Here is a 24,368-nt window from a genome sequence, read left to right on the forward strand (position 1 = left end):
CCAAGACAAAGACATGGGAACTCCTCTCATCTCCTTGTACCAAAATAACCCTGGAGGACCTAATAGCAGCATGTCTCAAACATGACAGCTATGCAGTTTCCTCACCAGCCCTCTCTTTTTTTTTTTTATGCCTCATTGTTGTTCACCTCTTTTCCCCTGCCTTGTTTTCTCCTGATAACCCCCATGCTCTCTCACTTCTATCTCAATCTCCCACTGTCACACACCCCCTCGTTCTAGCCTGTTTTATTCACTATCTACCCTCCTCCCTCTATTAAGAGAAGCGCTGGAGACAAGATGCTGGCTGCTCCAAACAATGGCCCCTGTATTCATCCTGCTGTTTACCTGTGTGCAGACAGCCCACATCACATCTAGCAAAGCACCCTGCTACATGAGGAAGACAAAGACCTCCCATTCATAGAGACCCCTTTGTTCCTCTATACACTGTGCGTATCTGTGTATATGAGTGAATGGAAATTAGTTGGGTCAACAGGCATGAGGAATGTATAAAATAATGCACAGAGATGTTTAGTGGTCTGTTCATCTTGCATCTGTTTTGCAGAAGAAGATACAGGTCTGAAAGAAATATACAGCACGATAAGCATCATGATACGTTCTTTATTATTTTGGCCTGACACAATATTAACATATTACAAATAAAAATAACTACAACTTTAAAGTGCTTACTTCCAGCTTTTACACACTTTGGTGGTAAGGATTGAAAAAGGGTAAACGCAGACAGCTCACTGAATGTGTCTGTAAACACTCAAATTAAAGGTGAAAGCACTTTACCATCCTCGTCACTGCTCTGGACAGAACTGTATATGCACTTTTATGAATAAGATACGCCAATACATACAGTATAAATAAGACAGCTTTCAATGACTTGTGTGTGGCATATTACTTTTGCAGTTATGGAAAGATTTTTGCATACATAAGGGGAAAATGCTACAGTTTTCCCAGTAGTACTATACACGTAGGCGTGTGAGCAGCCATTTGTGTATGCTGTAAGCGCAGACAGATGGGAAAGCCCACGCACTGGGGTTCACGACAAATTGGCTGCCTTTCATCTCTGCTCCTCTTTAATTACACTATACTGAAATGCAGGGGCTACCAACCTGCCATCCTAATACTGCAGAAGGCGACATAAAAAGTGCCGTTTAACATGCAGAGTGCCGACAGAGTGGGACAGCTAAAGTTTAGTCTCTCGTCATGATTCTCACTCATAGCAGAGACGCGCAGCCCACATCATCACGAGTACTTCTGTTTAGATATCAGTAAGGGATTTTGGGAAAGACAATTATGTTGTACTGTAGAAACAGCAACTGTCTGTCCAGTGCAAGTACAGTACAGTACAGTGCAGTAAGAAAGTAGTGACAGTGCTCATTGCTTTGAGGGGAAACAACTGGGTATTTGCTATTTAAAAAGCAGATACACTGTTGTGACAGTAATGAATGCCCAAAGGCCAAAAAGATTTTTCCATTCATAAATAAAGTAATTTGTTGTCACTGACTGCGATCCTCCTCTGTGATCAATAGTTACACAAATTCTTCTGTGCGCAGTGAAAACTCTACATATAATGAGCTTCAGTTTGTCACAATTTTCCACATGAATGAAAATGAAAGGATGCAATAAGTGGATGTACAATTTTCATATTAAATATATATGTTGACCTTTACAAACCTTCTCCATTTTCTTAATAACACTGATAAACTTCAGGTGCTTTGACACATGCATGCTCACCATTTGGCATCACTACATACTCAGATGTCACCAATAAAGAGAAAAACAATGCTGGCAAAAGAAAGGGAAACAAAGAAACAGATTTCTTTTGTCTGCCTCACCAGTGCCACCTGAGGCAGCAATCAACAACCCCTTCCACTGAGCAAGTTCCACTGTGTGTGTGCCTTCTGTGTCGGCATGAATTTGAGTGTTTCTGTAGTGTTGTTTTTGCTTCTGTCATAAAACCATTGCACTTTTACCCTATAACATAAAGAGGATAACACATCGAGATACCTACTTGAAAATTCATTAGGGAGGCTCATGGGGAAACACATCCGGATAAGGCTGAATGGAAAACTCTGTGATGTGTCAGTGATATATACAATATTTTTCTTTTGGAGAAAAGCCAAGTGCCATTGAAACTCTCCAGGTCACAGTTGCACAGGAAGGTTTTATGCAAACATTTCCACATGTTTCTGGCTCTCTTGCCATATATAGTATCAATATTTGTTTTGTCTTTGACCAAGTAATAATGTGCACAAAAGAGGCAGCAGGGAGTGATGTTGAGGCATACAAAGAGCTGCAGGAGCTAAAAATGATGAGGGGAGGAGGTGTTGATACAGATAACAAGAGGTGAATATAGAGGTAGTAAAGAACAAGAAAACAGAAAAAAAAAATAAAAATTAGCTGCAAGAGCACAAAAAGGTCTGAAAGGGTAGAAGAGGAATCATGGAGGAGGCAAAAAGAAGAGCCATAAGGCAGAGATTTGACATTACCTTCAGTGGGGTTGATAGCTCCTGGTAAGCTGTCCCATGGGAGGGTCCAAGCAGGGCAAGGATGAGGAGCAAACGCTGCCTCAATGCCCTTTTCCTAGGGGAGGAACACACACGCAAATGCACGTTACCATAGTAACCCTACTGCAGCCTTGAGGTTCTGTGGTCCAAACGTTTGTAATGAAGTGATTTAAAGAGAACTGTTCTTGAACAAGACCTTTGTTCCCTCGTTCACATTGATCTGAAGTTATACCTGAGGAAACACTAAAGCTAGTGCACTTATTACTCTCTCTGGAGAGAACAAATGTTTCACCAGTACAGTAAATGCTCAAGCTGCTCAGCCAATACACTACAGAAAAATGCTGGAGAAAAGCTGTAAACTCAGGCAATCAAGGAGATCCAGCCCCTATGTAGATTTAAAAGGCTCATACAAAGATGAATAAAATGCAACATATGACAACATATTTATGAATACTTTATTCCCTTTCTGATAATCAATTGCTTTACATATTACACATTATAGCTTTAAATTCTTGTCTGATATTAGCAGCTGTTCTACGAGAGTAATGACAGGCAGGATTCGATTTTGCATTTTGGCGTCGGGGTCCCTGTTTGTTTACGTTTGGATCACAGGTTGGGTTTGTACAGCTCATTACACAGGCAGTTTGACTGACATGCTTCAGTGTGTGTTAACCGAAATGAGATAGAGGTACAGTTTATGAGCCATTTATATTGTGGCTAGTGTAGTGAGATGAACCCACTGCCTTTGATTAGCAGCAGTGAAGGATTGCGTGTCACCATGTCAAACCGCAGACCTCTCATTCTCTACATACTTGCTGTGCGACACACACAGTCATATATGAGGATGTATGCACACACACACATACAGCCACATTGGAAGAGGCATCTAAACAGCTGCACTGCAGACCTGATGGTGTCGACACGCAGCCATCCTGGTAATCCCTCTAGGCAGAGAAAGAATGGTTGCCATTGTGTGTGTGGGTGTGTGTATGTGCCTGTGTGCTCACATTCGTCTGAGTTTTAATGTCTGATTTCAACCTGCCATGAAAACTGTCATTTGCGCACATCTGTGCCCGACTAAATTTCATCCGGCAACATGGTGCATTTAAGATGCATCCCATCCTGACCACCCAGCTCACTCAGCCTCATCCGAACTCTTTAAACTGTTTTACTACTTTCTCCTTTTGCTCATTTCCCATCACTTAATATTGTTATAGACACTTAGCCAGCAGGAAATCACTGAAATATTTTTGCTGAGAGAATAGAGCAAAAAGGCCAAGAGAACACTCTGAAGAGTTTAGTCAGGGCTGAGGAGGCAGTCTCCTTTTAAACAGCTGGGCCTTCTTATCTCCTGCTGTAAAAGCTGGTTTGTGTTGAAGTGTTGCAGGGACAGAATTTGGTGTGCTATGGAGCTAAAAAAGCCATAAATGTGTGCAACTGTGTGCTTATGCCTGGCCAATGCATCCTGAGGGAACTGCATCTTAGGAGTGTGGACACATTATGCTAGTATTGTGTGCTGTCTTGTCTCTTTACACTAAGATTTTCAACCATTACTATAAACTACATGGTGTGGCTATAAAACTTTGTTTTGTTTTGGACTGCGTTCATTGTTTTTATTGCACCTGAAATGAGGAGAGGCTAAATGTGCATTGTCTGCACTATTACAAGTGGCAACAGACTAGTGAAGTGAGCATTTTATAATCCACTGGGGGCATGAAAATACACAAAAAATTCTGTTACTTCTTTAGGAAAGGTCACTTTTGTTTTAGTTTGTCTAGAATAACAAATGTACCCTCATAAAAACACCTTTGAGAAGAAAACCATGTACACAGACAAGCATCTACAACAGCCCACATAAATGTTAATCCTGTGACTGAAAGCACTTAAAATTTAAGCACTGCCAAAACGATGAAAAATTTAAAACAATTAAGAAAGTCTCCCAGAAGCCAAAACATTAACTTCGAGCTACACTCTTAAAGGCATAATCAGCAGAAAATGGGTGCATGAAATTACAGGGATAATGGTTAACAACCAGCTGTAGCCTCCAAACCCTCAATCTGTGATATGAAGGAACACTAGGAGAAAGTTTCTTGAATTTACATTGTGTATATGTGTGTGTGTGCTAAAGCAAGTATGTTTTGAGAGTATGGGGATTCAAAGCACAAGGAAAAATGGGTAAAGATAAGTAATAATTTAAGAAATGATTTACTTGAAGTTTAGTCATTGTAGGCCTGGGGCCGCCGACAAAGGGAAGCTGTGTGGTCATCTCCTGGTTTTCTTCTTGCTCCAGCAGACAAGTTGGGTTGTGTTCTGGTGATGCCCCCAGGGGGCTGGATGTGGGAACATGGGGAATGGAAAGAGTCATCCCACAGGCATTAGCTGCCTGCTGGACCCCAGGTACCTCCTGGACATGGCTGTACCAGCGCAGCAGGTGGGGGAGCTGATGCAAGGTCCTCGCAGAGTGAGTTTGGAGGGAACACTATCAAAGACAATAAAAGGAATAAAAGAGAGAAGAAAACAACAGGGAGATATTGATTAAGTCACTCATCTAACATGTAATCTTCAGTGGAGCAAGATGTTGGCTTTCATCAGAATTTGCTCATCACACTGGTGGACAGACACACATGAGTGACCTATAGGAAAAACATCAAAACAGTGGTGGCAGGTGAGGAGGGTAAGGACAGAGAGATGTGAATGAGAGAAGCAGTTTCACTATGTGTGGAAGACAGACGAAAGAGAGGAGGACAAAGAAGGGGCACTCTGCAGCATGACAAGTGGGTGGAGTGGAAAGGATCCGCCGTGGCTGCATGTGTCGTGGACAGTGATGGCCGTTAAGAGGAGACACGCTAAGCTGAGTGTGAAACTGGAAACCACTGGAGCACAGCTGACTACTAAAAGCCTCATTGTGAGAACTTCAGTTCATTCCCACAGTTGAGGAATAACTGTGAGACGGCTGAAGGGTGAAATGGAGGTTGAGACCCACTTCAGTGCCTGACAGTGCAGTATTCCTGATCAATAACAATATACTATTGAACTAAACAGCCATGATACTCTCTAGGTCTGCATTGCATTTACTTTAATTGCTCCTGCCAACTTAACTGTGCAACACACTATGTGTAATGAACATTAAGAAAATGTTTGTGAGCTTTTTACGTCATGCAGAGATTTAAGGTTAGCTTGGCAGCCCACCAGTTCTTGATCTGTTGCAGACAGAAAAGTGTTCTCAAAGTAAGGTCATTGAAATTCATTTCAACCTGCTGCATTTGAATAGAATCCCTCCCCTACTCTGTTATCACTCTTTGCCAGGTGGCTCTAGACCACCTTTGAGAGGAAAACCTATGCCAAGTCTGATTCAGTCAGTCTCCTTAACTCAAGTTTCTGTCTGGGTGGATCTGAAAGGAGCTGGGTGTACTGTCTGCTCACCCTGACCAGAGTCAAAACTGTAAGTCATGCATAATTTGACAAGTCATCATAACAAATGCTTTTTAAAGCCATTAAATACACATAAAGTGCGATTCTGTAGCCTGAATGGCACCATCTATTTGGTGACATCAGTCCTAAATCATGTACACTGCTTTTTATGTTACAAGACAAAATATAAAGCTTATACAGGGCACAAAGGTGCTAAGGTTAAAATTAAATGAGAAATTGACATTAATTCATGGATCCAAACTAGGCAATAATTTAAGGCAGTAACAAGAGCTGGTCCCAAGACACTCAAACTTAATTCCAAAAATACAAGGTTTTTACCAGGTACTGATGGACGCACGGCAGTAGCACCACATCAGTCAGAGTGAAGTATAGCCCCTCAGCAAACACATGCTCCAGCGGAGGAAGATCTGAGGTCTTCACTTTCCTGATCTCAGAGTTCTCTCTAGTGGTCAAAGGTGGAACTGAACTCACAGAGAGCTTGGCCAAAGCAGTCCTGAGCTCTAGTCCATCACAGAGCTGAGGTAACTGCTCAGGTTTAGAGTCAACGTCCACTTGTTCTTCACCTTCGGGGGACTCATTCTTTTCATTCTGCTTCTGCTCATGGAGCTTCTGCCTCCGTATTTTGTCATCATTGTGGACTCTGACAGGCTCCGCCAGCTTTCGCTCTAGAGTGAGGATGGATAGAGGCAGCTGCTGATATTGATTTGTGGGATTTTGGAGGTGTTCTTCAACAGCAGAGGGGATGCCAATTTCACACAGTCTGGTCCACTTGCTCACCTAAAAGTGAGGAAAGAAAATGACAAAAAGTTTTGAAAAGAAGAAGTCAGCTACAACGGAACATTGAAAGACACTTGTTAATCATTTGTTGTATATGTTACACTGACAGGTAGGTGAAGTTAAAGTACAGTTAAGGTAAAGATGAAATAAAACCTTGCAAAATCTTGTGAAAAAGAACACATGGCTTGAAATTTCAACAGCCAAAGAATTACTGATAATTACTGATGATTTTAAAAGGTTCTTATTTTCAAAATACTTGCTAGGACATTTCTGGTAAAGAACTTTGTAATTTTGAATCAAATTTTAAGATAAAGACAAAAGTATTCAAGTATTAAGACTGTTTGAAGTATTAATCTCCATCTTCCCTATGATTAAATAATCCTTTTTAGATTTCTCTGATGAATTTACATTTGCATATTAGTTTCCTGTCACATCAAGCATTGTATTCAATGAAAGTGAGATGTGGACACACATGAAAACACATTTCCATATATATCATCTTCATATTTATTGTATATCAGTGTGCACCTTTATGTAGTCAGAAAAGCGATGTCAACATGACAGTGCACCCAGCCACAATGAGTGACTGATGCAGTTTATTTTTTCATGTGCATCAGATGAGATTAGATAAACTTTATTCATCCCCAAAAGGAAATTCAGGATTAATTAATTTTAATGAATGAATTTGTTTCTCTGCTTCCCACTAACCTCAGCACAGGCCTTCAGACAGGTCTTCTTGAAGCCCAACAGTGCCAGCACATTATTTCTTGTAGGGTCAGCCTCTAAGGTTTTGTTGATGATATGTCTGAGGACCACTGCGAGTCCTGCCCTACACAGCCGCCCACTCTCATCCAAAACTGCAGGGAGACGGCAACCCTTCACCAGCTGAGGCAGAAACTCCATATGAGCCTCAGACACATCCAGAGACTCTGGGAGTTGACTCTCCAGTGACTGGGAGCTGCCAGGTTTGGTGGAGACCAGAAAAACTTTGAAAGACTTGCACTCGCAGTAGGACAGGAGAAACAGGACGATGGAGGTGTGCAGCGGGAGACGCGGCTCCTCATTTTGGAAACAAACTTCTAAATAAAGAGAAGGATGCTGTCGCTTTTCGTCCGTGTGCTTCATTGTAAACAGCTATGAAATAAAAACAGGAGGTTTAGGTGAACGAGTTAGTATATACTTGAAACGTATTCGTTTTGCCTTAGATAAAAAATGTATATCTAGTGCACAAATTGACATTAGAATACACTTACAATCTAAATAAAACCACGTTGTTATGCTGCACGCTTCCTAAAAACACTACCACTTCTTCTACTAGCTACGCTAATGCAACGATAGCTCCACAGCGCCATCACTTGTCTGCTATTAAAACTTATATATAAATCCTAGTAGAAATACACAGTTTTAAAATTAAAATGTCGATACAAGTATACAAAAACATACACCATAAATGTATTAAACGCAGAAGGCTAGAAGACTTAAATAAAATCGATTTCTACATAAGGTTCCTTACGTGTAGATTCCGGACATATTTAGCGGTTGCACGGGGCACGAAAGCGTCTTCTCCGCTCTTCTTTTATAGGAAATGGTTCTCAACCGTCAGTTCCTGATCCAAACGAAAACACCGGTTTAAGATACGCACTTTTTCCAGAAGGAGGGTGTGAGGTAAAACGTACTTAATCATCTGTGGACTTGGTTTAATATCTTGGTTTAATATGGCAGCTTAAGAGGAAAGGCAGATTTTGCCACAGTGCTCTGCGTATCTGGTCCGGACTGACGTTACGGGTAAAAAGGTTATACAGCAACAAATGTAACTTAACGCTAGTGTTAACGTGTGTCGTTGTTTTTGTGCATAAAATAGTCGGAGTCAATGTATTAAGGACATGAGAAACTCAACCCAGCGCTGTGGGTTATTCCTGAACGACTACCTACGAAAATAATGTAAAATTACTACGAAAATAATATCATTCCAGTGCAGTAGAATACAATACAATATAACACAATACAGTACAGGTCGATCTGCAGTGTCTTTTCTTCAGAGGTTTTTATTGTCCTGTTTTTTCTCCACCCTTTTCATGTCCCATGATGTCATCTCATGTAATTATTATTTATGACTATGGTCGTCAATGCAAATGTCGAGACTATAAAAACATTTAAGTGGCAAACTGGGGCCAGGCTTCATTGAAGAGGCACAGACAGACAGTACCTACTGAATATTTAAATCCTCTTCAATGATTCATGTGGATGGGGCAATGTGTTTCTTTATATTAATGTTAACAATCCAAAGTAAATACAGCCGAATGTGAGGTTAAACAAGAATCGTCTTTATTGTTTGTGCACACAAACAAGGAATTTGATTCAGGTTCACTAAGCTATCTCTATGTACAAGAATTAAATAAAGTTAAACTTTTAAGAAATGAAGATGGTAGGGATAAAATAAAGAATAAAAACCTGAACACTACACATTAACTGTAAGAAACCTTTCATTTATAGTGTTGTAGTGACTAAATAATAAAAATATGTAGAGATTAAAAATTTAAAACACGTTTTTGGAATCAATGAAAAGTTTTTTTACGTGTCATGTGGGCACTTAATATGTAGGTATAAGTCTATTGTCAATCAAAGTTTTCTTGCCTGTGTTGTAACTACAGTTTCTGTTTAGTTTTCTATGTTGTTTCCAACTCATTCACTTGTAAACACATTTTTGTTTGATGCCACTATAACCAAAGTTTAATAAATTGGCATTATGTTATGATTCCCAGTATACACCATGGCTGGACCTGTCAGTCTGGAATTGGATCCTATCTTCCTAAAGGGTTTGAGTTATCTTCACTCCAAGAGTAAAGACTCAGCTGACAAACTTAAAGCTTTACTAGATGAGTCCCTTGCAAGAGGAAGTGACTCATCTTACCGTTCACTGCAAAAAGTAAGACGTTCTTCACATATTTATGTTGATACTGCCTGATTGTTTATTTATGCTGTGCTCATTTATGTTTATTTTCTTTCAGTTTCACTGACTTGTAATTGATGCAACTAAATGCTAAACATTTTGTATTATCATTGTGTATCTTCAGGATATAGATGTGCCCAAGGGGTCTGTGTCAAAACTGACCTTAAGTAAACAGGACTCCAAGTCCTCCTCAAGTTCCTCATCCTCCAGTAGCAGCAGTGGCAGTAGCAAATCCAGCTCAGAAAAGAGCAAGAAAGAGGGAGAGAAGAGACCGTCTGAGAAGGTACATGAGAAATGTTTCAAATAATCAGAATAAAATTAGTCTAATTCTCAGAAAGCTCTTAAATTTGATGCAATTATACATGCAAAGGTGTACCACATATCGAAGACCAATCTAAAATGGGAAAAGGGACACTCCATAATGTAATCAATAGTTTCAACATTATTTTATATCTGCAGCATGATATTGCGTTGCTGAACTCTGAAGCAAGACTGACTCGATCGATACAGTTCAGGTCAGATCTGAGTATGTGATGAGGAGATCAGTGTCCAAAGTTTTGCTTAAAGTGCAAAAAAAAACAAATGCATGCCTCCATATAAGATAGCATAAGTGTGAATAAGGTGGCTAAAATTTGATTCACGCATTGTCCAAACTAATCTTGTTCTGTCATACTGACAAACAGGTCAGGGTTGAAGTGGCTGAGGTGGACCCTCCAAAAAAGCCTCGTTTGGAGAAACAAGAGAATCGCTCTTCTCCAATTACCGTTCAAACAAGCAAAGACCTCGTGCCAAACATAGATGACTATGATGAGACCAATGCTGATGATTTTGCCATGGAAATGGGTCTGGCTTGTGTGGTTTGCAGGTACATTCAGATTATCATCGCATACTCCAGTTTCAGTTCAGTTTTTATTAAAACTGCCCAGTCTTCAATCCTAGAAAGTTCATGTTCACTTCTTTTGTTGTGTTTTAATTACAACATTTAAAGACAAATGACAGTGACCATGGGAAATCAGCTGGTTGAGTGCCAGGAGTGCCATAATCTGTACCACCAGGACTGCCACAAGCCCCAGGTGACAGACAAAGAAGTTAATGACCCACGGCTTGTGTGGTACTGTGCCCGCTGCACCAGGCAAATGAAACGCATGGTGAGGAAAATAAATTCAGTATCAACTTTGTAATTATTTGTAGCATACCACCACTGAGTACGTGACTGATGAGTGCACAGTTGTTAACATGCATGTTAACAGGACATGGTGTTTATGTTTGTTTACTAGGCCCAAAAACCTCCACAAAAGCCGTCCCCTGCATCCGCATCATCAGCGCCTGTTGTAAAAGACACACTGGTGAAAAAGACAGAGCTGAAATCCAAACCCGACACAACCAGCACCTTCCAAGCCTTCAAAAGAACAGAAGTGAAGGTATGTGTTAAATTATTGTGGCGATCACAGTGGATGAGCAGGCAAGATGGTACGTACAGTATGCCAGTCACAGGAAGGAGGGGGAATATGAGTGTCGGTCTTTTTGATGAGCAGTCATTTGTATTGTCTCAGACGTGTACCAGTGTCAGTCTCAGTTCAAGTGAAAACTAAAGTACTGTATCTAAGTTATTAGTAGCAGCAAGTAAGAGAAGTGCAATGATTGCCAATGTGCAAAAACCGCTCTGATCGGCAGAGTGCATGAGTCCCTGAAGAGTAAAATGAGCAGAGTACACATTTATTTTTAAGGATGAGACCAGTGACTGCTGACATAGTGTTCTAGTACAATACTGTATAATTTTTCCAGTGGGAAAGGATTTAAAACTTTTCAGAGTTGTTTACTTATTGGAGTTCACCATAAAGTCATTTTGACAGCAAACATATCTTCTAGTCAGTGATTTGATTATGTTAATACCAGCCACAATGGGAGTGAGAGTTTTGTAACTTCTCAGTGCAAGTATTGCTCAAGTAAGCAGGTTGAGGCATTGTCTAGCTTGCAAGTAACTCTGCTTGTGTATGAATATTGACAAATTGTATGTGCTCTACACAGTGACCTGAAGATAAATGATATGTGAGGTAAAGCCTAATCACTTTTGTATGTAGGAAACTACAGCTATTGGTGATTCCTGCTACTTGGTAAAGAATCAGACCCTGTTGACCTTACAGTCAGTTCTTTACTTTTAAGATTAAGATTAAGTTACCCTTACTAGTCCCACAAATTGGGGAAATTCCATTACCACCCAAAGTGCACACACACAGCAGTGAACACACACACCGTGAACACACACCCAGAGCAGTGATAGCTTAATAGCAAAAGGTGGTTAATGAACTTAAGTTAAAAACAAAATATGTATGTATGTTTATTACCTTGTTTTTGAAAAGTCCATTATAAATAAGACAGTAGAAATTGTAGATTGTTTTTGTGACTTTAACATATAACATTAACTGTTTATCAACCAAATTGCTTTAAAGAACTTATGTTAAGATCACACTTTCCAAACTCTAAAAGTTAGTATTAGAGTATCTGTTCAATTCGTGATGCATTGTGACAGTTGTGCTAACTGTTTTTCATTCCATGCAGGCATCCACAACATCAGCCAACCCCACCACCAGCAGCTCTTCCTCCTCAGGCAGTGGTCTTACCGGCTGGGCTGCATTTGGCGCCAAGACAAACCCTTCTCTTCCTGCCAGTTCCAAGCTGGGTTCATCGGGTCCAAGTGGCAGCAACAAGACCTTGACAACTTCCTCTGGCCAGAAACCTGTCGGGCTGTCTGGGCTTGCTGGAACCAAGTCAGCACTTGGAGTTGCAAAGGTACCCGGGGGTGGCAATGGAAACGGCTCCAGCCAAGTACCTCTGAAACCTCCTCCACCCCTAACTCTTGGTAAGCAGCCACTTAACCGTTCATCGAGTGGGGAAAACCAAGGGAAAGGGTCTGCTTCATCAGGGGCCGGCTCCCCAAGTGGCTCCCAGCCTAGTGCCGGGGGCAACGGAGGCAATAATGGAGGAGGCAACGGGAACAATGGTAATGGCTCAAAGGGTGCACCAGGAGATAAAGCACCAACATCACAAGAGTCTCAGCTTAATGCCATGAAAAGGTTACAACTGGTGAAGAAGAAGGCAGCACAAAAGAAACTTAAGAAATAAGTAGAAGTACAAACCAAGAGAAGATCTGAGGGAATAGAAAATAAAAGCTTAAACAGTGTGAAATTATTGCCAGAACATTATGTTTGTATTCCACAGGCATCTGTACATGGAGTAACACCATCTGGTCTAATACTTGAATCTTACTTGGTATAAATGCTGCTGGTCTGTTTGTGCCTCATTCTGTCCTAACACATTTAACCATTGAAAAGTGACCCATCACATTTTATCAACCAATGTCATTAAATATCCTCTTCTTAAAAACTAGTAGCAGTGACTTTGTAGCATTTGGTGTCCTTGAATACAAATCATTATATTTGGCAGGACAAATGGATCACAGAAATTATCATAGATGACATGTTTATTCATAGAGTATTTTTTAAAATACAAATGATATAGATTTCACATAAAATATACTCTGCACATATAAATCATTTCTCTTGTAACATTTGCTTCATCTGTAAATCAATTCACATATAAAATTTACTTCATTTGTAAATCAATTCACATATAAAATTTACTTCATTTGTAAATCAATTCACATATAAAATTTACTTCATTTGTAAATCAATTCACATATAAAATTTACTTCATTTGTAAATCAATTCACATATAAAATTTACTTCATTTGTAAATCAATTCACATATAAAATTTACTTCATTTGTAAATCAATTCACATATAAATTTATCCATAACTCACTTCATTATTAGTACAAACTCATCAACACTGAAGTACAAAAAGTGCTCAGCACAGTGCCCTGTTCTTTCCTATTATCTTTCTTCCTCACAGATTATTGGTCAAGTCCCATTGGGGAGCTCTTTTGTTATGATCTGAAGGCAAAGCAGATTCGGTATCAACACTTTTGGTATGAGACATAATAAGATCTAGTGTTACCTAGTGACATTCCCAAACAGAAATGTTACATGTTTTACAGTCAGGACAGTAATTTACTTTTACTTTCCCAGTTACTTTTTGATTATGTTTCAAAAATGGGAAATGCCACAGTTTGGATATGGGTCTGGTGTTCCCAATAGGTAGAGGCTTTGTATTTAGGCATAGGACATTCTGCCAAGGTAGTTGGCTGGGACATATCCCCTCTGTCCATTAGCCTCTGCTAACCACCACTCTTTATTCCCTCCCAGGTCACAAAACTGGAGGATGCGTACATGCTGGTACTCCTGTAAGGTCAGCTCCTGTTCACAGCGGGCTTGAAATGCATACACGGCATAGAACTGTGGAACAGACAAAACAGATTTAATGAGAAGCAGAAAAACGTATTGTTTTAACCCTTAAGGATGTTTGACAATTACAAATGCTAAATTCAACTGACATCAAATTCACATCGTCAGTGGTGTGTTTTATCCTGTCAATCCAGAAGAGGGCACTGTTTATAAGGTTTTTTCCCCCCCAGAGTCAGAATGTTATAAACCATCCTATTTTTTACTAGTTACAATTACTGACTTTGATCGCCATTTTATCTTTTAAAACCAGTGATTGTCTCACGTTGTGTAGAAGATCAGAGGCATATTGGGTAGTCATAGCAAGTGAAAACATGGCCACAGAGACAGCAAAGTGCCAGGATATTGAGGCTTGAGGGACAGCACATTCCTCAGTCCATTTAATTTTAATGCAAGCTAGACAGAGACACACTTTGGTTTTATTGCTACTCTATAGTAAGTTATGTGTTATAGGTGGACCCTCTTATTTTTAGGATACTCTGATGGCCCTGAAAACCTAGTTAAAATTACATGGTCTGCTGAGCTTTTGTTTAATTGTAATTATGAGGTTATTGTAATGTATGGTTCATTGTGTCCCTTGTTTGTTCATGAGTTTCTGATACTATTTGCTTTATTTCAGATTGAAAGGATGGGAGTGTTCATACACAACCACACACAGACACACACACACACACACACACACACACACAGGAACAGTCCTTAGCAAAAAAAAAAGAGCATTAATCTTTTTGACTTTAACTGTTCTCAAGATGGAAGTTCAACTGATCTGAATCAATATTTTTTAAAGCAAAGCAATATCTTAAAATGACAACCATATGGTGCCAGAACAGAAAACCACACACAAGCCACCACACACACACACACACACACACACACACACACACACACACACACCTGCTGAAACTCTGTGTCCACTGTGTCCTCTGGGTCTTCAGGGCTCTCCAGCTCCCCCTGTAGACCAGAGAGGGTTGAGCTGCTGTCAGCGGTGTTGAGGTTGAAGCTGCGCAGGCTGCTGCTGCCACTGCCTGACACAAACAGGCTGAGGTCGTCGAAGTCCTCATCCACTATGGCAGGAGGCTGCTGCTGTTGCTGCTCTTTGACCATCTGTCCTGCTCGCTGTGAGTCCCTCAGAGGGTTGTACTGTTTTAGGAAGGTGGAATAGACGTAGCCTTGTGTACCTAACAGTGACACACAGGGACAGTTTGTCAGGGAACCTGGCTTCTAGGTCACATTTAAAGGGTTGGTTCACTCAATTTACAAAATAGTGAAGCCATGCATGCGCCACTTGCAAAAAAATAAAGTATTCAGTATAATAATAATGTGTGTCAGGAAAACAGGAAAAAGAACAGAAAAAAACCACACAGCATGTCTTTTCTGAAAGAGTGCTCTCTAAATAATCGGGTAAACACTGTAAATCATTTTTCAATAACACTTACTTCCAGTTAGCACAAAAAATAAACCAGGATATTGTTTCAAAAACAGCAAGATGTTTCAGATTTTTTCTAGTTTTTTTTTTTTTTATTAAGCACCACAAGCAAAATTCCGTTCACATTATCGAATAATAAATCTCAGAAATGCACCTCAGACTATTTCCATGACTTTTCTTTTTGTTAATCACAAAGCTGCTTCCAAAAAATGGATGGGCATCACTTTGGCCAGATAAATTTGGTTTTGATAAGCAACCGGGAGTGTGTGTAGATATGAGCAAGCACAGTGTTGATATCAGCCGAAGGATAAACAACTACTTCCTGGGAATGCTTGTAATCTCAGAGGAACAGACAAGTCTGTGAAGAAAGTACTTCACACCAAGTAACATACATGCACTTTTTTCTAGAGCTCATAAAAAAGAACTTGTTATTGCAGAGTACAGAGAGACGTGCAAGAAGCATCTCCCTGTCTGTGTTTTTGAATACCCAGAGGTATTCAGAAGGGCTTTGTACTCTAAGTAACACTGCTTACAACGCACAGCAGTTTGTTCCAAGCAAGATGTTGGGATCTCAGGCGCGTCTGTGAGAGATATGGATCTGGCACGGTTGTGAGGCAACCATCTCTAGAGGCAGGCAAAGACGTACCAGCAACCATGACATCAGAGGGGCTCCCGGGACTAATTCTTGTGCGCTGAACTGTCAGTGTCAGAAAGTAAAGTTTGGTGTGCCTACAGAACCCGAGTCATCTAATGCACAGCATGTATGCATGTATTTACAAAAATATTAAAATTGAAGGAGACATGTGCTGCCATACCTGCAGATGATGTTGTGATAACTTAATTTACCTTGTAGGCTATGTCTTACTAATAGTATGCACCAGGAGTTACCACTGCCCCGAGGGCTTTGTCCTTATGCATACACACAGTCATATGCACACTTGCCTCCAGTGTGAACCAGCCAGCGGCTGCTGCTGCCTAATGGGTCTGTGTCCTCTAGCAGGGCCACCAGCTCCCCCTCCAGTAGACTGAGGTCCTGCTCCTGGCAGCCATTACACTTCCTCTTTAGCTGATACAGGCGGTTCATGGGGTATTCTGCCAGCAGCAAGGCACGCTGTTCCTCGGTTTGATGTTGCACCTCTGGCATCTAAAGGACAACACGGTGCAAAGGAGTGTTTGTTTAAATATTTGAAGTGGGTGTGGTGTGTGGGCACATGTTTTGTTGGTTATCAGTATACACAAGTATTCAAGGTAGGGTTAAAGGTAATAAGCTACTGGGGGCAGGAGTTTCAAATAGCTTGCACACACTCATATGTTCAGATGCATATTTGTATGTTTACACGTATAGATCTCCAAGCCTCATGGGACTGATATCTATGGAGATTTGGGTTGCCAAGCGGTCCAGTTAATAGCAGCCTAGAGCTGTTCTGAGTCTGCCTTTGATAAGACCTACAGCTGTCCATTTAAGGCTGGGAATTGGTTTGATACTCAGAGGAATATGTAGGACCTGGAGTCAATAAGCATTTTAAAGAATAACTCCATAGCGGCACATTTTAGTCTCTAGTTGTGAATAATCAATTCTAGATTATTTAAACTTTCTTACAGTTAATTTCTTGTCTCGCTGTCTCTCAAAGCTGACTTTGCGCTCCATTAGCTTTTGTGCGTTGTCCTTAACAAAAGTCAGATTATTCAGCTCATCCATGATGCTGTTCTGCACTTCAGCAATGTTTGACAACGGAGCCTGGAAAAGCAAATATTTCATATTCACGTTACAATAGTCCAAAATCTAAATATGATATAATAATCAATATATCAATCAAGATACTCACTGGTAACTGCTGCATTGATGGAGCACAAAATAATATTTGATCCATCAGCCCTCTGAGTAGGGTTACCAGATACACCACGCAGTTGGTCAGGATAGTATAGGCAGCCATGTTGAACCTCTGCAACTCCTCCACTAGCAAGGCATTGAGAGCTTCATAGTCCCTCCTTGCGGGACCAGGTGGGTCTTCTGACACCAGTGAAGGAGATGAAGAGGTGGTAGATGACGAGGATGAATTCGAAACAGAGGAAGAACGCTCCAGGTGGCTGCAGTAATCCAGCAATTTGTCATAACGCTTCTGAATGAGCTTCTGTGGGGCAGTGAACATGCCCTGCAGGGAAAGTAGTGGGGCCAGGACTAAATGCTCCATCTTGTCTTTCTGGAGGAAGAAGTCAGTGTGGTGGCAGAAGATAAATAGAAAGGTACCTTATTAGTCTCCTGTAGTCTCTAGTATGTATTCTGTTTTATGTGCAGTATTTTAATGTACTTCAGTGTTTTTAAATGATTTTTAAAAATTTATAAATAAACTACAGTTTGGCATTATAGTATACAACAAGGTCTAAATCACTTCCATTTTCTCAGAACAGAGTAAATGTGCAGGCAAAAAGGAGACAGTGATGTCCAGCCTACAATACAAGATTAGCAGACATAAAAGACTTCACCTATTATAGCAAAAAGCATGTAATGTGTAGTACCATTCCTAAAGTAGGAATAATTGGTGAAAATATTCTTCTTCCTGAAAGCGTCTATCACTTACAGCTGCCTTGTGTTGAGTGTAGCAGAAAGATGAACCAATTTCATTTAAAGTAAGCAGGTTATTTTTTTGCTTAAAGTATACATGCCTTTGGTGGCTACACTTATGTCTCAAAGGTCATTACTGTTTGGGGCAGCACTGTGCTGCCATAGTGAGAAGCTGCTACACAAAGAATTTTATTCAAAGGTACAGTTACATCAAAACTGGCAACAGTGCAGGCCAGAAAGGTAACTACAGGGCCTACCAGAAATGTTAGAGGCTCAGAAGAAGAGGATTAATAAAATGGACTGAAGACAGGCAGCTATGGGCAAATGAACAGATGACTCACAGTTGCGGGGTGAATTGAAGGTCATGTAGGAAGAAGACAGCAAAGCGAGGACAGGCTCAAATACATAAGATTCAGAGCAAAGGCAAGAGGGAAAGGTAGATAAGTAGAAAATAAGTTATGGCCTGAATAAAAGCATTTTTGTTGTAAAGTACAAAAAAGCTATACTTACAAAGTGCTTATACGGGTCATTTCCGTTATTGTGCAAGGAGCCATTTGTGCCATTTTTGTTTGGATCTTTGACAATATTCTCCAAGTCCTGCACATTCTGGACCGCTACAGACACCATATCCTACCAGAAACACATTACCAAAACACAGAGATGACAGAATATTAGTCTTAGTATATAGCATTTAATAGCACGGTGGAAATAATTTGATAAATATATACCTACTTGAGTGTGCTGCAGGTAACATTGCACATTTTTGACCAGCAGCCTCACAGCCTTCTCCAAACTCCTAAACAGCTTCTCCTCTCTATCAAAAACTTCGTCTCTCACCTGCAAAAGAACAGTTGAAAAATGTACCTTAAATACTGGCTAAATGCCAACTATACTTGCAAATCCCAACATCTGCACAAAAGCAGTAATATAATACAATATGCACACAGGCCAGAAAACTTCATTTCAACTGACAAGTCCACAATCTTCACAATTTTTACTCCATCATGTGGCGTGCACTCTGAAAATGTTTTTTGCCATAGTATTTTACCTGCGGTTCAACTCCAGTGAGGATCTTGATATAGCCAGCAAACCTGTCACCTTTCTTACGGATAGAATGCATGTTGAGCTTGTGTAGTTTGCCCCTTAATGTGCCTTCATCTTCCAACCTCTTATACTTCATAACTGAGAATAGATTGGAAAATCAGCTAAAATTAACAGAATTTAGGCGTAAAGAAAGGGATTGATCAGAATGGCTTAAAATTTAACTGGATAAATGAATAACAAACTTCACAGCAAATTCATGCAGTAAATTAAAAAAAGACAATAATAAAAAAAAAATCTTACCTATATCCTTGCGTCTCTTGAACTCATTGATGTTAACATTTATGATCTTGGTGGTGGTGAATGCCTCCTGTAGTGGCCTATAGTCAGGGTGGTCTTCAGGTGTGGCTTGCCACAGCTCCCCAAGCAACAATGGGTACTTCATGATCCGCTGAACGGGTTTGATGATTAGTGAACCCATGTCCAACAAGTTAGGCTTCCCTCTGTGCAAAAAAGGAACAAAAGATGTTGCTATGTATTAAACAATGATCAACATAAACTGTGATGACTGTGGTATATAAAGATATATATATATATAGAGAGAGTATATTTAATGCTATTTTTTATGACATTGTACTTACTCTTGGTCATAGATTTTCCTGCAATTATAAAGATAAAAGAAAAACAGTCACCATGGTTAAAAATTACAAGCAGTATAATTTAACTGATATGACTGATATTTGACCATGACTTGACTTACTTTAGTGCTAATACGCATGTGGTGAAATGTTGCTTTATGTCTTCTTCTTTCTCATAGGATTTGAGTGACATGTTGGCATCATCATGATGATAACAGTAAATCTTATATACATCTTCTAAAGCTGCCTTCGCCTGGATGAATACTTCGCCTTCAAATAAAAATAGGACATGAGATCTTGTCTAAAATGAGCCAGGATAGTTAATATTAGAAATAATTAATATTACCTATGACGATTCCTTCTGGATCAGGGTCGGCCATGGCCTCATGCAGTCTGTGAAGGAGCGCTGCAGATACCTCACACACAGTCTCCATGTTGGTGAACAGCCGATCAACATCAACAACCTAACAGAATATAAGGGAACTATGAGTTTTAAAATAGTTTGTTTTTAGTAACTTAGTTTGACTAAGCAAAGTGATGAAATAGGACCTAACTAATACTTCATTATTAGGTTAGAGTTTGGTTAAGGTCAGGGTTAGATTTATATTGTAAAGTTCGTCAAACTGTACTAAATAGGTAAGTGACACACAGCAGAGCGCTAGTTAAGCTTTGTCTAAGAAAAGCAGTTAAAAAACATACCTGCATGTTTCGCAGAGGCTGGACCACCTCTCTGATGCACAGCTCCAGGTCCGTGAGGTAGTCCTTCTCGGTCTGAACAAGCTCCTGAATGACCTTTGCTCTGCGATTCATCTTTCTCAAGCGGACCTCCTCTGGGTCCAGTACAGGAGAGTGGATTGTGGACAGGTCATGTGGTGTCATTTTCTCTGAGGGGAAAAAAAAATAATAATAAAAATTTTCATTAGTTTTGAGGTGGCCAGTTGTGTTCTTGAAGAGCAATCACTGCACCTGGCAGGTTGAATAAGTTTAGCAGAAGTTATACAAGGTCACATAAAGCTGAACTCATTTTTGTGGCACATGCAATGCACATTTGCTGGTAAACACCCAGGTCCTGAAGGCTGTGCATGCTGAGAATCATACATCTCTTCTAACACATCTGCTCAATGCCTAAGCAGCCATCAGTAGTTTGCGGAGATCTAATTATTTTGACTCAAATGCCAAAAGGCCTCACTTAACATGCCAGTCAGGCTCACTTCTCCTTTTTTATGGCTTTGCTACCTAATCACTCTGTGGCTGCTCTGTGCTTTGCATGGCAGGCAGGAATGTCTACTCAGGGAAGAGGGATGCTTCCTTGCTGATCGACACCATGCACCACTTCCTCCTCTGGGGGGAGAGAATGATAACCAGAGAGAACTGAAGGGAGAGACACCAAGGGCTGCATGGTCTGTGTCAGATTACGGAAATAATCGTGCGGCTGTAATGCTATGGCCTGCTCAGACATTCCATCTTTTCCTGCTAGGAATGCAGTTTTGCTCGTCTGTGTGCATGTGTGCATGTGTGTGTAGGTGTGTGTAAACTCATACCTATATAAGCAAGGACACACACTGACTTGTACTGATTCACATTCATGCATACAGGAAGTTTATCAAGATATTCAGCTTAGTGTACAAAATAACAGGACTAAAGCACTAAAAGAATACAATACATATTTATGACATTGGGTTATGATTAGTCCAGTTATGAGATCTTCTTAATTGCAGAATTGAATTTTTGCGTGGGTCTAATGAAGCACTGGAGTAAATCCATTTAAAATATATTTCTACTTTTGACTGTGGATTAACATTATCAGCAATTCTAGCCTGAACACGAGAGACACAATTTTACTGATGGAAATGCTATGAAAACTATGCATGTACAAGTATCTACAATGATTTACAATGTGCAAAGAGATCTCAGAATATCTGAAAACCTCCATCTTTGTGAAAAGTCTCCTTACTAAGAGATCAGGTGAAGAATCTTAATGGCTCACTGACCATGAGTACATTCTTTTCATGTAGCTTGACAAGGTATCATTAAGATAAATAAACAGATTTCCTTAAAAATAGATAGGACTTTTTTTTATATATAAAATATGTCACTTGACACATTTTTTACAAAATTTTTTCCCTGCATTGGCCTTGGCAGCATCTTTCTGCACTAATATATTTACAATGTTGCAGAAATAAAATGTTAAAACCTCAGCAGCAGATTGCAAACTGTGCTGACTTGTCTTTTTGCCTGCATTATGTTTGATGAGGTATGGTTTCTGACACAGGGGTTCCCATGAAAGTGGATACAGGTCTTTTCACTGCTCAGACCACTGAAAGGGATCCAACAGACAGCCCAAAGAGGAGAATACAAGGCATGGTGTATCATGTATCACCACCAAGAACAATGATACGATAGACTTTGCTACACAGCAATGTGCACGATGGCATGAGAATACTGATATACTAAATATATTTTGGATAAAGTATGCTTAATTCGAATAAAATCAAAGTAATCTATGAAATATCACTAAATTCACAAAAAAATGTTTCCACTAAAATAAAAGTTTTACATTCATATTTAGGTATGTTTTATGTTTTATATCAAATTTTAAAAATGGCACAAAATATTTAATGTCAAAAAGTCTATTGTACTTCTATCTTTGTGAGAGCACTCATTGACAATGTATTTTCTAGACCGGTAGCGTAACCTTAATCACCACAACTAAATGCCTTACCCTAGCACTAACCTAAACCTGACTCACTCAAACATGCACGCACGAACACGCACACACACGCACACACACACACACACACACACACACACACACACACACACATGCGTTATCAGCAGTCGCTCTGTTTAGCTGACACTCTCTGTCTTTCTGTTTTCTCGACCAACCTACATCATGGCTGGCAAGGTCATTCAAAAAAAACCCAAAAAAACGCAGCTGTGTTTTCAGTAAACCAATCACCCATCCCTGTTTGACTTTAGCCTCACACGTGACAAGCAGTATTACATATTTACAGTGGTATTACCATTGCAAATATTGACATTGACTTGACTTGAGTGATGACTTCACTGAAAGGGGAAGCATGTGAGCTGATGCTAGACAGTCAGTTCTCATCTGCTTGTCAGACAGGTTGGTTGAGCCACAGATCCATGGCAACGTGACATCAATATGTCTAATTATTTACAGTAACTAAATGTAATAGTTCTGACAATGATTTACCAGCACACAACTCACATGAAAGGGCAGTAATATACCACGTGCTGATCTATATATTAGCAGCTAATCTTTGTATTTATCCATTGATCACGTTCGAAGCAATTTGAACAGAACTTTTTCCACACTTTGTGTGTGGGTGTGTTTGTGAAAACTGTTTAATCAGTACAACACCTGGTGAGAAGTAGTTTTTACTTTGCCATTTTAAACAAGGTGCCATTGGTCAATTTGTGATGAGTATTATTCTTTTGAATGGAAACAGGGGAACAAGTGGCACAGGAAAGCCTGCATACTTTGGCTAATCTTTAATAGTAACCCCCTGCTGACACAGTGATGTCAGTCATTTTGCCTGAAGTGCAGCATTCCCAGTCACTGACTGCACTCAAAGGACAGGTGAAGCCAGTTTTGCTGTAACGTGGACATGTATTATGGTGAAACAATTGTGTCAGCAAATCATGAGGCAACATACAGCTTCATTAATGATTTGACTTCCCAATTCATGTTCCCTTTGAAACTGCTGTTTACTATTCAGGTCGAACAGAGCCAAAATGTTTGATTAAAGGTCAAAACAATTTGAAACAAGACACTGTATTGTCAAGTGTCTGTAATATCTTTGAAACGTGGAAATGAAAAATAAGAATAAATAGATACATATTTAATAAGTCCTTCACTGTGTGACACTGGTGTCTAGGTCTTGTTTACGAGCTGCTCTGGAACACTTCTAAAGCCACTCCTCTGTGCATGAGTTTGGAGAACAGTTTGCATATGTGGCTTCGTCCCTCTGGGAGTATCTCCTGCTCAACACATAGTAACACAACAGGTGCCCAGTATCCAGAGCCATAAAGCAGTGCATACCTGATGTGTGTGTGTGTTTTTGTGAGTGTGTTGATTCTTTTGCCTTCAAGTATTATGTATATAGATCTATATATGAGCTCTGACAGTCCATTTGTAGTGGACATATTCCACTAAAAGTTCTCTTAGTCAATGTGCTATGAACAAGGTAGTAAAGAGTTGACAGACTTTCAGAGTTTCAGTCATGTGCTAAAGTGTTGCCATAGTTTTAATTCCTGGGGAGGTCATTAATGGCTGTACCTTTAAGTTTAGCGCTGTACTCCGTCTTGTCAGACTGACTCCTCCTCACCAGTGTCCCGAGGTTGATGTCACCTTTGGCCATGTCATCAGCCACAATAGTGTCCGTCTTCCTCCTTTCCAGGTAACGCAGGAACACGGGCCGGTTCCTCCTCTTTATTACTTTCTCCTTCTCTTTCTCCTTATCTTTCTCACTCCCACTGGCCTCCTTGGGATCCATGGTGAGGCCGTCAGCTCTCCTGTGCTTCTAGACTGGTCAAGGAGAAAAGAAGGGGAAGAGAGAGGGACAGGAAGAGGGAGAGAGAAACAGAGAGAGCCTGGGAAGTGCAACAGGTGCACTATACACTGTGCACTGACTGCCTGCTCTG

At 40.2% G+C, this 24,368-nt stretch overlaps 3 protein-coding genes and 1 long non-coding RNA gene across 6 annotated transcripts in view; 2 read left to right on the forward strand and 2 right to left on the reverse strand.

Moving 5' to 3' along the window:
* The window catches only part of gstcd (glutathione S-transferase, C-terminal domain containing), a 39,291-nt gene extending 31,203 nt beyond the window's left edge, over positions 1-8,088 (reverse strand). For 2 of the 3 annotated variants that reach the window (XR_003295521.1, XM_026303986.1), the window contains exons 1-4: positions 7,431-8,031; positions 6,264-6,722; positions 4,723-4,992; positions 2,496-2,589 (exon numbers count right to left, since the gene is read on the reverse strand). Coding sequence is in view for 2 of the 3 variants with exons in the window: in XM_026303986.1 (XP_026159771.1) it covers positions 2,496-2,589; positions 4,723-4,992; positions 6,264-6,722; positions 7,431-7,847 (1,240 nt within the window). In the remaining variant the exon portion in view is untranslated. Of the gene's footprint in view, positions 1-2,495; positions 2,590-4,722; positions 4,993-6,263; positions 6,723-7,430 lie in introns of all 3 variants that reach the window. The other variant, XM_026303987.1, reaches the window with a different exon arrangement.
* A 172-nt stretch (positions 8,089-8,260) lies between these two features.
* Positions 8,261-13,059, forward strand: ints12 (integrator complex subunit 12). Its single transcript, XM_026302341.1, has 7 exons — positions 8,261-8,387; positions 9,485-9,648; positions 9,797-9,955; positions 10,356-10,537; positions 10,661-10,820; positions 10,950-11,093; positions 12,232-13,059. Exons 2-7 carry the CDS (start codon positions 9,493-9,495, stop codon positions 12,793-12,795), a joined length of 1,365 nt encoding a protein of 454 aa, XP_026158126.1. The 5' UTR covers positions 8,261-8,387; positions 9,485-9,492; the 3' UTR covers positions 12,796-13,059.
* Positions 13,060-13,430: 371 nt separating this feature from the next.
* Positions 13,431-24,360, reverse strand: arhgef38 (Rho guanine nucleotide exchange factor (GEF) 38). The gene is made up of 14 exons (XM_026302412.2): positions 24,004-24,360; positions 20,400-20,584; positions 20,047-20,164; positions 19,823-19,970; positions 19,704-19,721; positions 19,366-19,565; positions 19,070-19,203; positions 18,754-18,858; positions 18,532-18,651; positions 17,285-17,659; positions 17,059-17,196; positions 16,401-16,602; positions 14,927-15,210; positions 13,431-14,026 (listed from the first exon to the last, which is right to left on the reverse strand). The coding sequence occupies exons 1-14, from the start codon at positions 24,218-24,220 to the stop codon at positions 13,844-13,846; spliced, it is 2,427 nt and encodes an 808-aa protein (XP_026158197.1). The 5' UTR covers positions 24,221-24,360; the 3' UTR covers positions 13,431-13,843.
* Positions 13,518-14,129, forward strand: LOC117152679 (uncharacterized). The gene is made up of 2 exons (XR_004463132.1): positions 13,518-13,659; positions 13,937-14,129. It is a non-coding gene; the product is annotated as an uncharacterized LOC117152679 (long non-coding RNA).
* Positions 24,361-24,368: the final 8 nt, after the last annotated feature.

The sequence above is a fragment of the Mastacembelus armatus genome, chromosome 1 (genome assembly GCF_900324485.2).
Source record: "Mastacembelus armatus chromosome 1, fMasArm1.2, whole genome shotgun sequence".
NCBI classification, from domain to species: Eukaryota; Metazoa; Chordata; class Actinopteri; order Synbranchiformes; family Mastacembelidae; genus Mastacembelus; species Mastacembelus armatus.

Bases quoted from the DNA above. Each gene is read 5' to 3' on its own strand.
- ints12 (XM_026302341.1), top strand. From the start codon at position 9,493: ATGGCTGGACCTGTCAGTCTGGAATTGGATCCTATCTTCCTAAAGGGT. The intron at 9,956-10,355 runs GTACATGAGAAA...ACTGACAAACAG, and splicing joins AGAAGAGACCGTCTGAGAAG to GTCAGGGTTGAAGTGGCTGA. The intron at 10,538-10,660 runs GTACATTCAGAT...CAACATTTAAAG, and splicing joins CTGGCTTGTGTGGTTTGCAG to ACAAATGACAGTGACCATGG.
- arhgef38 (XM_026302412.2), bottom strand. From the start codon at position 24,220: ATGGATCCCAAGGAGGCCAGTGGGAGTGAGAAAGATAAGGAGAAAGAG. The intron at 18,859-19,069 runs GTAAAATACTAT...GTTCTTTTGCAG, and splicing joins TCACTGGAGTTGAACCGCAG to GTGAGAGACGAAGTTTTTGA. The intron at 18,652-18,753 runs GTAGGTATATAT...TGTTTCTGGTAG, and splicing joins GTTACCTGCAGCACACTCAA to GATATGGTGTCTGTAGCGGT.